The 15,454-nt window shown below is 44.5% G+C and overlaps 3 protein-coding genes across 3 annotated transcripts; 1 reads left to right on the forward strand and 2 right to left on the reverse strand.

Annotated features, from left to right (window-relative positions):
• Positions 1-405: 405 nt before the first annotated feature.
• EAF01_008576 (uncharacterized protein) lies at positions 406-2,920 on the forward strand (the record flags this gene model as incomplete). The annotated part of the gene is made up of 3 exons (XM_038916832.1): positions 406-684; positions 779-986; positions 1,037-2,920. The coding sequence occupies 3 exons, from the start codon at positions 406-408 to the stop codon at positions 2,671-2,673; spliced, it is 2,124 nt and encodes a 707-aa protein (XP_038768194.1). The 3' UTR covers positions 2,674-2,920.
• A 668-nt stretch (positions 2,921-3,588) lies between these two features.
• EAF01_008577 (uncharacterized protein) lies at positions 3,589-6,039 on the reverse strand (the record flags this gene model as incomplete). Its single annotated transcript, XM_038916833.1, has 4 exons — positions 3,589-3,849; positions 3,922-4,699; positions 4,748-5,571; positions 5,656-6,039. 4 exons carry the CDS (start codon positions 6,037-6,039, stop codon positions 3,589-3,591), a joined length of 2,247 nt encoding a protein of 748 aa, XP_038768195.1.
• A 5,031-nt stretch (positions 6,040-11,070) lies between these two features.
• On the reverse strand, positions 11,071-13,086 carry EAF01_008578 (uncharacterized protein; the record flags this gene model as incomplete). Its single annotated transcript, XM_038916834.1, has 4 exons — positions 11,071-11,613; positions 11,666-12,248; positions 12,304-12,337; positions 12,768-13,086. The coding sequence occupies 4 exons, from the start codon at positions 13,084-13,086 to the stop codon at positions 11,071-11,073; spliced, it is 1,479 nt and encodes a 492-aa protein (XP_038768196.1).
• Positions 13,087-15,454: the final 2,368 nt, after the last annotated feature.

Raw genomic sequence — 15,454 nt, forward strand, 5'->3', positions numbered from 1 at the left:
AGCAGACTCTTGAATCATGAATCTATTAGTCGTCTATCATCACTATTCCAACCCCGCGTTGCTTCATTGGGAATGTCCATGCGAACGATAAAAGATAGGTGGATGAAGTGAAGTGGGGTTACTACAGACACATAACATGAAAAATATATGCAGCATCTAACAGGACCACGATAAGATTATGCGAATGCTATGATTCCAAAGAGGGGTCCAATAGATTGCAATGGAAAGTCATCGTACAATATTCATTCATAATTGAAATACGGAGATCTTTGGCTCATTACTCCGGTAGCTGGAAACCGTACATATATTGAGGGACCCCTCGTTTGCTTCCTTCTTTCCATCTTGCACCTTTACATTGTACTTTTTCTGAGCAGCTTTTGGATATTCGCTTCGACAACGCATACAATGTCTACAGCCGAAGTTTCAACTTCCCTCCCTTTTGTGGGAGTCAAGAAAACTACCTTGGAACATCCTCTCGGTCCATTGACTGCTGCAGAGATCTTGCAGAGTTCGCAGATTATTAAGAGTGCATGGCCTGCTGAGGTTACACTTCAATTCAAGAGTATCACCCTCGAGGAACCAAAAAAGGCTGAATTGGTCCCATTTCTCGCTGCTGAGCATTCCGGATCTGCTCTTCCAAAGATCGATAGAAGAAGTTTTGTGGTTTACTATATTAAGAACACTGTAAGTCTAGCTACTTGAGTTCACTTCATTTCTGTTGATTGGAGTGGCAATTGGTTTAAATCGCTCGGAACCGATACTGACATGCCTTCTACAGGATAAATTACACGAAGCTATCGTCAACTTGTCTGCTGGACAGGTAGAGAGCAATGCCAGACTTGGTCCCAATGTTCACAGTGGTGCCGACTCAGAAGAACTGGTAGCAGTCGAGTTAATTGCCTTGGAGGATGAGGGAGTAAAAGCCGCCATTGCAAAGCTTCAACTGCCAGAAGGCACTGTAGTTGTCTGCGACCCATGGATTTATGGTAGGCTTACCTCAGTCACTTCGAATGAGAGTTGTACTGACAATCCGCAGGTTCCGATGGAGTCAACGAGGGACTTTTCACTGACGAGAAACGCTACTTTCAATGTTTCCTTTACATTCGAGACCCAAAGAATCCTAATGAGGTCGATGGTAACCATTATGCTATGCCTCTTACCATTTCCCCAGTCGTCAGTGCCGATACCATGAAAGTTACACGTATCGATATCATGCCAACTGGAGCCGACAACACAATTAAGGAACTCTCGCCACACAAAGTTCAACCTCCAAACGAATATATCCCAGAAGCACAAGATCTCCGAAAAGATCTCAAGCCATTGAACGTCATTCAGCCAGAAGGTGCTTCATTCGAAGTTACCAACTTCAGTGAACAGGGACATGCTATCGAGTGGCAAAAGTGGAGCTTCAAGGTTGGTTTCAACTTAAGAGAAGGCATGGTTCTCTACGATGTTCACTATGATGCGCGCCCTCTCTTCTACAGATTGTCTCTTTCGGATATGAACATTCCATATGCCGATCCTCGCAACCCATTCCATAGAAAGGCAGCTTTCGATCTCGGTGATGTAGGTGCAGGTCTCACTGCAAACAACCTTCAACTCGGATGTGACTGTCTCGGTTCCATCCACTACCTCTCCGCAGTTCTCAATGATGACAAAGGAGGAGTACTTGAAATGCCAAACGTAGTCTGTATTCACGAACAAGACAACGGTATCGGATGGAAGCACACCAACTACAGGACCGGCCGTGCAGCCGTCGTCCGCAACAGAGAGCTCGTCCTCCAATCCATTCTCACCGTCGCAAACTACGAGTACATTCTCGCCTTCCAATTTAACCAAGCCGGAGAACTCATGTACGAGGTCCGCGCCACCGGTATTCTATCCACCCAGCCTATCGATGAAGGTCTCACCGTCCCATGGGGCACAGTCGTACATCCCGGTGTCCTTGCCGCCCACCATCAACACATCTTTTCTCTCCGCGTTGACCCTATGATCGATGGTCATCTCAACACCGTTGTCTACGACGAAGCACACCCCATGCCCCGCAGCGACTTCAACCCCCACGGCGTCGGTTACACCGTTGAAACCAAGCCCATCACCGTCTCCGGCGGTTACGATCTCAACTACGACGTCAACCGCACCTTCAAGATCCAAAATTCCTCCGTCAAGAACCCCATCAACGGAAAACCCGTCGCCTACAAAATCCACGTTCCTCCCTTCCAAAAGATGCTCGCGGACAAGGAATCTTTCCACCACAAACGCGCCGAATTCGCAGATCACAACATCTACGTCACATCCCACCGGGACGGCGAGCTCTACGCCGGAGGAAAATATACCAACCAATCGCGCGGTGGAACCGGTGTGCGTTCCTTCGCTGATCGTCAGGATAATGTGCAAGATGACGATATCGTCGTCTGGGTCCAATTTGGTATCAACCACGTACCGCGCATTGAAGATTTCCCCGTCATGCCCGTGGAGATCATCAAGGTGGGATTGAAACCCGTCAACTTCTTCACTAAGAACCCCGCGTTGGATGTGCCACCCTCGGAGCAAAGCTTCAATAAGAGTGTATTGGCGAAGGATAGTGCGGCACAACACAAGCAGGAGTCTGGCGAGGCGGTGATTGGATCTAGCGGAAATGTATGCTGTGTCAAGGAAGGGAGTAAGTTGTAAGTGAGGCTTGAGGTCGCGAGCTTGACAACAAGCACGATTGCGAGCAACGAAGTTGACACGATGACATTGAAGTTTTATATGGGTTAGACATATTCTACATGTACGGCGTTTTGGATTTGCTTGAGATGTATATAGAAGGCGTTGGGAAACACGGATATACCAGGAGAATGGCTAGCTACCTACCAACCCCAGGGAAGGGGATCTTTTTTAGCTGAAAGTCATGTAGAAATATATATTGTACTCCAAATTCTTTGCTTCCTGTTACGTTAAATTTTCATTTGTGATGTGTGAATGAAAGAGGAATAGATTTCTCTGTGTATATATTCTTGCTGGTAATTCAAAGATACTGAAACTTCACATATCATTGTATTGGATATGCTGATGTGGTATTATTTATTTCTTGTTTCTTATTGTACATAAACTGTTATACTGCATGTGCGAATTATAGATTGCTCTGGTAAATACCCCATGCGTAATGCGCGTTTGCAAAAATGTGCCGATGGTCTAGTACAGAGTACCACAAAATACCAAAGTAAACATTGTAGCCGATCCAGCTACGAAGCCCATCCATCCATTCCCCATCCAGTCCCCCAAAAACCATTTGTGCAAATCTTTTTTGTTTGTTTGCCATCTTGCCATTGATCGGATTCCCATATGAACATTGTGGATCCAACCACTCCATCTGCTTCACTTGAATCTCAATCTCGTTCACCATCATACATACATATCCCATGCCACCAAACCGGTCATCTGCCCATCCCACACGATCCATCCATCCGCCCGTCCATTTTACAATAAGAAGATCTGCGCCCAAACCCCATTTGCCCAAATTTTCCTTGCCATTCCATTGCAAATGCATTAAACATTTCTCTCCCTCCAACTCTCGCCACCCAGCTCCAAACCTTAATTATGATCTTACAATTCGTTCAAGAATCCTCCAGATTGAGCAAATCTCGTCTGATATTCTCTGAGATCGGCCCAACTACTTAATTCTTCTTCCTCATCAACCACACCATCAGCACTCTCACTCCTAGCACCGGCCGGACTAGCTCTCTCAAGTTTCATCAAGATATCCAGGAATTTAGCCAGGTACTCTTCGGTTTGTAATGCGAAAGGTCCTTTGCGATTTTGCGGGGTATCGACTAAAGTTGACGCTATTTGGCGGATTTTATTAACCTATAGCAAAAAATGTCAGTAAGCCCGAAAACAGAAATTACTGAAGGAATCGAAATGGAAGGATTGACGAACAAAGCTGCCACCATTAGGCTCCATGTTCACTTGTTGAAGACAACTCAGCGCCTTCAGTAAATCCTTCACAATGCTTTCCCTTTCATTCATCACGATAGATTCGACCGAATCTTCTGTTGCTGATCGTGGCAGCATTTCATCCAAACCACTTGCAATCAGACCTGGAGATCCTAATTTGAGATCCCCCGAGCTGCCTGCTTTAGCTTTGAGCTGTTCGTAGGCATCTTGAAGGTTCCAATACTTCTCAACGAGATATGACCTGGTGGCAAGCTGGCTTGCGTAAATATTCGATTTCATAATCTCATACTGTCTCCTTCTCTTCTCATCTCCGGTGACTCCATTCCAAGATTGTCCTTCGATTCCACCTGCACGGGCACCCGGGAACCCTTCCAAAGGTGGATAGTAGTCTTCGTTTCGTTGACCAAACTCTCCTGATTCGGAATTTGGGAGAAGCATCAGCTCATTTGGTAATTGGTCCAGAACGTGTTTGGCAGCGTTAAGACATTGTGAGAGCACCCTTCGTTGACGTTGATAGTCGAAGACTTGATCAATTCCATATGCAACTTCCATCGTTGAAAGAGGTGTACATGTCATGTAGGTCTTGACACCCATGTTAAATCCAACAATGCCCGATAAGATACCTTCAGGCTGCGATTGGATGTGATCTACAAAAATGTATTCATCGTCAACTTCCACGGGTAGTGGCGGATAAGGTTCGTTTGGAGTTGGTGGCGGGATTAGAAGTTCACCAAAAGTTGCACCTATTTGTTGCATTGATCTTGTTCATCAGTAGGATATTTTTAAGGGGGGGAGGAGAATTGCGTACCGAATACCAACAAACATAACCCAGAATAATCTTCTGCCGATCTCTTGACGAATATAATCCACAGGTTCAGGCTGATCAACATATTGAGGGCTTTCAGCGCCAAACGTCGCAGGAAGATGGCATAAAGTAGTCATCCCACCAGTATTCTTGGTTCTATGTGCTCCCAACATTCTCAAAATGTTTAATGTTTCTCCAAAATACAATCTACATTGTCTCCAATTGAATGTATATGCGCCTGACAATCCCAAAAAATAGCTTGTAGCTGCATCATAGACTGAGAGGTCCTTATCGAGGTATCCGGCACCCCTAGCTTCAACTGCCACTTTATGACATCTTTCGACCAGATTGAGCGAATGTGGGAACAGGTGTTCTCGATGTTGAGCTTTGAGATGGAGCCTAGGCTTTCTGGGAAATGATGCTACTAAAATTCCAATCATAGATGCCAGCAATGCAAGAAATGATGAATTCGTTAGATCTTCTCGATTTTTGAGTGCCACTCGGAATGAAGGTTCATGTGGAAACGGGGCGAGCGGATGTATGTATGTGAAGAAATCATCGACGAAGAGCTCAAGAGTAGCTAGTGGCAATATCGATTCGGCAGATAGAACTGCATGTGAAGAGAACGATGCCAACGTCGCAGCAACATTATTTGGTGATGTCGGAGAGGAATAAGGTGCGCCACCCGAGTTTTCAATCTCGAGTCTTCTCTTTTTTACTGCTTCCGCATGTCGGTTTGGTGGACCTCTGCGACGACTTGGTCTGTCGAATGTACATGGAATGTCTAGTGCAGCGCATGCTCGACATGGAGGACCAGATTCATCGCACTATTAAGAAAAAGAAATGTTTAGTATTTACCCCGCAATGTGTAAACATAAAGTATGGAGGTATGTGAGTATTTGTAGACTCACCTTGACTTTTCTGATACTGCATGAATCGCATGCTTTCCGTAATCTATTTCCTTTTGGTGCTTCTCCGGTTCCATTCATAGATGATGGTGTTCCGGTTTGGATTGGTAAACCATCGTGGCCATTCGTCATTCCATCATTGTACTGTTGCATTGGTGGGGGCATTTGGGGAGATTGCTGACCCTGTGGAGCTCCCATCTGAGGATCATATTGGAACGAGGGTGAGACAGGTATGCCGAGCTGTTGTTGATGCTGATGTTGAAGCTGTTGATTGTGGGCAATCATAGAATCATTTGGCGATGGGATTGAAGTTGGGCCGTGCAATGGCAAGGAATTGTAGCCATTGTTATTGTTATTGTGACCATTCGGAACTGGGTAGCTGGACATCTTGCCAATAGAAATCCCTGAAGGTATTTTATTTTTTGGTCGGCGAGGGTTGTATACCGGTGCAAATCCGGTAGAATTGGGGGAAGAAGTGGGAGGGGAGTGGATTTTTTTTTCCCTTGGGTGTTCTGATACGAATTTTTTATATCGGAACTTGTAGTCGGTAGGTATGGAGTTGGTTGAGTTTTCGGATCGAAGTTTAGACGTGGGAAGTGGTATATAGTAGGGAATTCAACACCAGCAAGTTATACATATATAACACGGGTACTGGAGAGAATCGAGAAGTGAATGAATGGATGAATGATTTAACAAACAACCCAACAGACAAACAAATGAACAAATAAGTAAAGGATTAATAGGACCAACCCCTTTCGCAAAGAATTCTTTTTAGATGGGAATATAAAAGTCTTCACGCTCTTCGCTCTCAGATGCAGGAATCAATTGAAGAGGAAGCCGGTGGTAGAGTTGGGTGCAGAGTTGTACTCGAGGATATGTATGTATAAGTTTCAACCAACTTTTTCTTCTGCGTTTTCTGCTTCTTCAACTTCCTACAATGCAACCGCTTTTTGAAGGTTGAATATTGGGGGGATAAGAGACAAATATTCACACGTCTACAGGGTTGCTATCGATGTAAACCCTGGTAAATTTGCGTGAGAGGCAGAGCTTGACGTTTTTGGGGAGGGACAGAAAGTAAAAAGAGCATTTGCTTAATGAAAGGTGGAAATCCTTGGGATGATCAATTGGGAAAAGTTGGGATTTGTCGTATATAGACTCATGGATGGGAGGTTTTGGAGGGGGTAGTGATTCGTGAATGGTTCTTAAGGAGGACAGTGGCTCAAGTGGGAATGATCACCTAGGTATTTGTGGATGTTGATGGCAGTCGATTATTGTGAGAAATAAGAAGAATCACAGGAATCCCTGACGGTGTTGTGATGCAAGGGCAGTTGGGTACCATTGATGATCTGTGGTTTCTGATGGAACTCTATTATACTTTCTGAGATGTGGGATATTACTACGATATTGGATATTGGATATTGGAAATTGGATGTTGGATATTGGATGTTGGATTCCTTGGTGAGGCTGTAATCCATGTGTGATGAAACTTGAAAGTACGGAGTAGATAGAGATTGGATTGGATCTCTGTGACAGGAGAACCAAAATGAGTTTGGCCAGATGAACTTAATTTGGGGCAGGTATCCAGAATCCAGACTCCAGATCCAGCCTGCCAGGTACATGTGCTTGAGTGATTACATTTTCAGTATAGTTTGACTTTGGATGATGGGCACTACGGATATAGAAAACGATGGACTCTGGATATAGAGAACTGTGGACCAACGTATCAAGAACGGGTTCCCTCTCGTCAGCTGGAGATTCACCTACCTGTTGGCCGACCTCTGTAAATTGTAGAGCGCCGGTGGACATTCAGTAGCTCAAAGCAGTTGGACCTTGGTTCTGAGACATTTCCATGTGGCCGTGATATCTACGACTACAGTATCTTTCTGGATTCTCGAGAGTATCTACAAGTAGTATCATTAACAGAATCCATCCAGATCCATTCAGATCGACAGACTAAAAGATACTTTTCACATGAGCATTGGACAGTCAAAGTACAACTACACACCTGCATGGTGGGGATTATCTAATGAATTCTACATGTCATTCATTGTCTATCTTTCTCCTGGTAACTCATCTCTTTCTCATACACACTAAAAGTCTCTTAGATGCATCATGGAGAATTCTTCAAACACCTATCTCAAAGCCAATCCTCTTCCAGTAAATGATCTCTGGGGACCTAACTTATGCATTGATGCACCGCCATTTCGAACATTTTAGGCGGGGATGGCGGCTTCTAGAAAACCGTTAGATTGATTTGGTTTCTAAATCCTGATATTATATGATAAGCCCATGCATTCTTTCTCCAATACAGAATAGAATGCGGGAACCTTGACCAGATATTAGGTACAGACTGCAGATTCCAAAGGTCTGCTTCCCGAGCCCAAATATCGTGCATGGGAGTGAGAAGAAGAGAAGGAGAAGGAGAAGAAGAAGAGGGACGCCAGTTGCTTTGGACCCTGCCACGTGCTTTAAAGTCACAATGTCACATTTGGTAAATAGTACCGAGAGAGAGGGACAGAGAGAAATATTCGATCAAATTTCTACCTCCTTCTGCTGCCTACAGTCTTTCCCCAACCCAAGCATTTACGTCTCGAAAGAAATATCTCGATAAAAGGCTTCTTTCTGGCTTCTTTCATCACACTGCTTCATCGTCGTCATCGTCATCATCATCGGCGGCAGCAGTGATATCGTGGGCCTGTTAGGTCAAGTCCGAAAGGTTGCAGTGTAGAACTTTGCATGCAGCATCAGATACAATTTAGAGTTTTCCTCTACATGCACCTACCCGGGCTCGCCAGGGAATGTGTAATCTTTACGGTGAGGCCGATTGAGCAAATCACGCAACTGATGCAAATACACGAGATACACAAATCTCCTAAGCTTCTTTCAGACTCTATTCCTCAATCTTAATTCTTCACATCACATTAAAGTTTGTTAGCTGCGAGTCATGTTATCTCGTCACAAGTGATGCAGTGCGCGCACGCCGCACGCCGCATGCCGCACATACCGAAACTTCATCAACAACTTCATTTGGATCCGAATGCTGAGTGTTTCCCCATCTTACCCATCTTGCTATGGACCCATTGCTCTTGCGATTTCATCCACCAATGACTACACCTAGCATGATGCTCTCCCGTTGACAGCTCTCAAATGCTCCATGCTCATTTTGACAGAATTTTTCACTAATGAGATCTGTAACAAGCTGAAGACGCTGGGCTGGGGAGTATCACTACATAAGGTTCAACACCTTACTCCAACTACTTTCTGGAGTCGGGCCATCAAAGCATGCCATCCGTACGAAAGTATCATCATCTCTATGAGATTGCGTTTGATCCCTTGACCGCTACATGAAGCAGGATCATCGAAGCAACTCGAGGTAATTACGAAAACGGACTTTGCTTCCTCATACGCTTCATCTGTTAGAGTTTTTGGTGAGATTTATACTCAAGATTTGATTGGATTCCATTTTTGCACAAGGGAGTCGATCACAAAAATTACCATCTACAGCTGCATAAGCTTTTCCGTGAGGGGGTCCTACCATCGATCTTTCAAGGTACATTGAGTATACGTTACAAGCAAAACGAAGGGTAGCAAGATCGTATGATGGGTCGTACCGTCCGTCCACTTAGTCTAAGTCTTACTCCGTAGTCATCTATTGGTAAATCATTCCCAATGACAAGTCTCAACTTCAAACGTCACCCGCCGCCCCGCTGTCATCTTTCTTTCCAAAGACTCTGTATGCATGCATGCATGCGTCAAATCAACACTTTCAGCTACCGCCAATACCGTGCTTATACGAGATAGAACGAAAAGCATGATATTCATAGGGAAAAGTCGGGTGAAGAATTATGCGGCAGCATCGGTTGGTCATGGACGTACTCGTAAGTCTATAGGCTTATTAGAGCATTGGGACAACAACAGAGCCAACAAGATCATTGTTGTCTTACAGCTTTGCAATACATGCATAAAATTCCTCTTTTCAAGCAACGAAAAAGGGCAGATAGGGCTGCGGAGAGACTGCACTGTCCCATCTCATTTGTTTTCGAGATGTAACACCACGAGCGAGAGCAAACCAACCTGTCTTATTTCTTAGGATTGGACTAACTAGTATCAATTTAGCCTTACCGGTATTCTCCTAAAAGACGGGATGTTTGGGGCACAAATTGCAAACACCCACGACTACGACGATACAAGACTTCGACTGTCGTAGCCTCCCAGTGCACACAGGCAAGCTAAGCCTTACTCACTAGGTACTTTTTAAGTATGGCTATGGCCTTCGTGGGTTGAAGCTTACCATTAACCTTGACTCGGTGGAACATTTATTAAAGATATTAGGAATGTAACTTGCCGGGAAATGCCTGCAAACACTGATGGTTGTTGACAAGGCTCAAGCTACCCATGGGATTTTAAACATCATCGTTGAGTTTTCAAGCAACGAGATCCTTTTTTGTTTTATCGCAATTTGAGGTCTTCCACTTAGCTTTTGGCCATTCTAATCTGGTGCCACTGTGTTTTCTTGGCCTAGATCTTGGAATAGCACGTTCCTGAATTTCGGTAGCGGGTTGCTTCATTTGCTTAAGGTTTATCTTCCACCTTCACTTTCCCCAACTGTCGTCGATTTGGTTGTCAAAGGGCAATACCCTTGACTTCAGTAGTGAGTTACAGCTTACTGGTTAGGGACAAATTTGCGGAAACATTGAATGAACCCTGGACCCATCAGTACCATGCTTGTGCGTGGCTAACGAGGCATGGTAGCTATGCGCGCGTGCCTATTGCGGTCGATGTGTCAATAACCCTTCACAGGGCCCACTCTCTCGAGTTCAACCTTGAACATTCAGCCTTTTAACTTTCATGAATTCATTGTGGTTGCACCCTACAGTGCCATAGTTCACGTGCTGCTTCGGTCATATTATGGGGCTCTGCCCCTCAAATTGTACCGAATCATCTACGGATAGCGGGTATCCCACAATTAGCCACAAAAGAAACCTCCGCTTGACCGTTTTTGAGCAGATGCGGTAAGGAAGCCGATCTGGAAATGTTAATCGCTTCTATATTCACGCATCTGGATTAGTATGCCGCAGGTGATGTCAGAAAGGGTTGAAAGCTTTTTCATCTGCATCTATCTTTCACTATCGGTTACACCATCGGTGAATACTAATAAGGTACTGCTTACACAACGTTATGAAAAACCTAATCATCTCTTATTGCTGGGTTTGATGGGGCTTGTAGTCATGTCTCGTTTACCCCAGAAGGTTTAATCTTAGCTTGCGTGTTCAACGAGCGCAGCGCGGGTATCATTAAACTACCGGAAACATCCGATTACAAACGCCCCGGCACTCGTATTTATCTAATCTAATGGTACAATGAAACAGACTAATAGCCGCAATCATAACAACAGTCTAGCATGGACCTCAACCCTTCTCACATCTTAGTAAATAACTTCTTAGATTTAGCTAATCTTGCCATTATCAAGAAAGCAGTCCCAATGAGCAAGTCAGCAGCGGCAAAGATTTGCGCGTACTCGTATCCCCCATTTTTGTTTTGAATTAATACTCCTCCGATAGGAGGTCCTGTCAATACAGCAAAACTTACAACGGTAAATACCATTCCCATTCTAACGCCAGCTTTTCTCAGGTCTGTGGTGAGACTACTCAGAGTGGCTGGAAATAGTCCCTGAATACCTGCTGCAAAGATTCCATACATAACCGACCATGCATATAGACCACCTCTTGATGATACGGCAATCCAGCAGAAGCAAAGAAGGCTGTCTATGGTTGCCATGGGAATGAGAGTATTTAGGGGTCCGAATACTCGATCTGCGAGGTGATTTGGTAGGACACGACCTACTACTCCAACGGCATTGAGTATGATTATTATATTTATCGATTCTGCAAGGGGCAATCCGATGATTGATCTTGCGTACGCTCCAAGGTAATAGAAACCAAAATATAAGCCCCAAAAGTTCTGTTCACTATCAATAATTTGCGTCGATTAACACATGATTACCACAACTTACGAAAAACATTCCAATTGCAAATAACACATATGGAGCGTCTTTGAATGATGGATAATCTATCAAAGCACCATTCTTCCTCGGGGGAACTCTCTGCTTAATCCCGATATTACAAACTCCAAGGCACACTAATTGAATCAGACCTAGCGATCTCATCGTCCACCCATATCCAATTTTGGGCAATAACTGTTGCACCATAATTGGAAAAATCACACCACCTGTTGCACTCCCCGCAGCCGCAATCCCGATCACTAAACTCTTCTTGGTACTAAAATACGTACTGAGAGTTGCAAGAGCAGGACAAAATAAACATCCATTGCCGAGACCCATACAGATTCCTTGCGCCAGGAATACCTGCCAATAGGTCGTAGAGATGGAGGTCATGAAGATTCCGACGAGACCGATTATGGTGCCAATGAGGAATACGGAGCGGAAATATCCAGCGTCGGTGAGACGTCCAGTAAAGGTACCGACGAAAAAGAGGAGGAAAATTTGCATGGAGCCGATCCAGGAGACATCGGAGGCGGGGCGGTTGAGGGTGGTGACGTAGTAGGTTTGAAAGACGCCGAAGGAATTTATGAAACCCCTGTGGTGAGGTTAGGTTAGATGCGGGATATTGGAAATGCTTGGGGAATACTAACCATGTGTTCATGATTACGAGATGGCTGAGGATAACTGCGGAAACCAATGAAGTCAGTGGGTGGTTCGGTAAGGTTTAATATCAAACCACTGACTTCTCCCTGCCAATCTTCTACATTTCAATTTAATACACAATTTAGGCGTGCCTTGACGCGGGTTTCCTCGTTTGTCTTGTTTTTGTTTCTTCCTGCATTTATAGTCGCAGTTTTTCTTGGACTTGTACCTGCACTTGCGAGGGTTTCACATTGACACTTCGGATGAAGACTACTTTGACGCGAGATACATCGGCGCCTGATCTCTCAATGCTGTCCCTACGTTTCCTTGCTGTTTCAACAGTTCTCCTTCTCACTTCTCTTTTCCAAACCACAATTTTCCTCACAAGTACTCATTCTTCCATCCCTCTCCCATCTCTCTATTCCACACCTCTTACCCCGCAAAATAAGAAAAGGAATGACAAAACACACACCTTGCACCCAAGCTTTCATTCCTCCATCCGGCGGCGGTCCTAGAGCTCTCCAACTCGCGGTCGTCACTTGGGTTCCATTGGTTCGAGTTCTCCGCGCGAGAGTTTCTTCAAATGCTACATCTTTTTCCTCGGAGCCGGTGGTGAGGTCGGGATCGGAGTGATCGGGGTGGTGGGGTGAGCTGGAAATCTCTTTGTCGGGGTTGAATGGGTGGGTTGGGCCGTTTGGGAAGTAGCAATAGTAGGTTTCGGTTCCTTCGAAGATGTCTCTTGGTTTTTTGGGATTGGGGTTGGGGTTGGGATTGGGATTGGGGTCCGCCATTTTGGATAGAGATACCAATTAGGGTTTATGTGTATGGTATGGTATGGTTTGGTATGGTATGATATGGTATGATATAATATTATATATTAAAATCCAGCAAGCGGTTTGAAAAGAGAAGCTTGATTCATGCGAAAGAGTCTATCTGAAAATTGGGATACTCTGAGAGAGGGAAAAATTCATCTTTTGAATCATTCACTTGAAGGAGTCATAGATAAATTTGATGGGTTAATTGATAGTTTGTAATAAAGTGGATCCCCCACACCGAGCAACTTCTTGAAGAAAATGGTTGAAGCTTGGATGATATGATATGATATGATATGATATGATGGGATTCAGATGAACTGATACCATAAGTATGGAGGAGGGAGGTGTGTAGATATGTGAATTGATTATGGCTTGGGGCAATTGATGAATTTTAAAGAATGGAAAGGCAGAGAGATAGATAACTTAGATAGATTTCTATATAGAGATTTGATTTGCGATTTGCAAGCTTCGCATGTGAGTTTGAGGTGTGTGGTTTGGTTACTAGGTATGTAGGTACTGAGTAGTGTATTACTGACTACTGACTACTGATTGACTGGTTAACTGGCTGGTAGATGGGAATGGCGAGTGTAAGAGTACTCAGTAGGTAATAGCAATGGGAGATGTTAGTCTCGGTCCGGATGTTGGAGCCGAGGGTGGGGGTGAGGGGATGGGGATGGATGGAGATGGGATGGGATGGAGATGCAGGTTGATGGATGGATGGATTATATGTGACGATAATATAGATGGATATGTACCGGTATGTTGATATACACGAGGATGAGGATGAGGATGAGGATGAGGATGAGAGAGTATGAGAATTAGAGTATGGAATGGATGGAATGGATGGATGTTGGGAGTGCTAGGGACTTGAGTATATTGGTAGGCGAGGCGAGGAGAGGAGAGGATATACAGATGTACAAATCTACATTGAAACCCGAGTACAATACGCGAATTCTCTGGTTGGAGGAAATTGAAATCGGGGTATAGGTAGGTAGCTGGATGATCATAGACAAACAGACAGATACATACATACACACAAACCCAGATAGATAGAAGATCATCATACATACATACATACCTCTAATGACAAACAAACTAACAGCAAAAGGAAAAACAAAAACGCGGGGTTGCAACCCCGCTGTCTGCTTACAATACAATACAATACAATAGCTTACTCGAGTACAGAACGCCGATCTATTACCGGTAATCTATTATTTTCCTCTTCGTACCGAGATTTTAATGGCGAGGCATTTAGACGATGAAGCATGGATATTTGAAAGGATCCTTACTATCATATAATCACACTGTGTACAGCAAACCCAAGTTACCAATCTGATACTCCTAACATACAGTGTATGAGTACCTACCCAAAGCATATCGAAATAAAGGATCGCTTGCTATACTGCATAGACATTATGCAAAAGACTGACACTGACAGAGCCAAGACGGGAGCAGACAGCCGGGAGGATATCAGTAGACGAATAAGAAGTAGAGAGAATAAAATAGTTGCCGATGTCGCTTTCGGTGTCTAAAGATATTTATTTCGAGAGTTCCGGTGGAGCAAGATTGCTTAGGTAAACAAAGCAAACCGTAAATCGTAAACCGCACCCAGGTAACTTAGGTAAGTGAGCCTTTCCCTTCGTAGAAAAGGGAAGTTTCCCGAACTTATGCGGGTAAGGATGCATGCCAAGCATCCAAGGTGAAGAATGGGAGTTGCTGTCTGTGTGTAGGTACTAGGCTCCTAGGTGTGGATTGCAGGTGGGAGCTGTGCTTGCTGATGGATCATGGACCCTCGGGGCCCTATCCTGGTGACTTTTGGGTTTGGAGGGAGGGGATGCGATGGAGCATGGAGGCAGGGATGAGACACGGACGGATACGGATGAGGGGACACGGATACGGATGTGTGAAATGGCGGTAAGGAAGGAGGTGTGGGTTTTGTTTGGGGTGTGTTATCCGGACATGCTGATGGATAAGTTTTCCAGGCGGACTGGGGACGGAGAGATTTGGTCTGCGGGCTCACCGGGAGAAGGGTCTATTTTTAGATGGGAAGTTGTGAACTTAGTTCTGAGGGTTGCATGAGTGATCCTGGGTTGAAGTATTCCCTAATTACTTCGTAAAGAAGGGTCTTTGAATTTACTAATACTCCCTAACAAATTAGCGAGTCTGAATAAAATCAAGCCGAACAAAGTCAAATTATCCGGATCGTTGGTTTGAATACTTCGCAGTGAGTTTTGAGATTACTGATCTTTCCAGGTCTGTTCGAACCTTTTTACATTCAGATATGCAATAAAACTTTCATAAAGGGAACTCCGAATCAACTACATGCTAATATTTTTCTATCAGA

Source organism: Botrytis porri (assembly GCF_014898465.1).
Source record: "Botrytis porri strain MUCL 3234 chromosome Unknown BPOR_011, whole genome shotgun sequence".
NCBI classification, from domain to species: Eukaryota; Fungi; Ascomycota; class Leotiomycetes; order Helotiales; family Sclerotiniaceae; genus Botrytis; species Botrytis porri.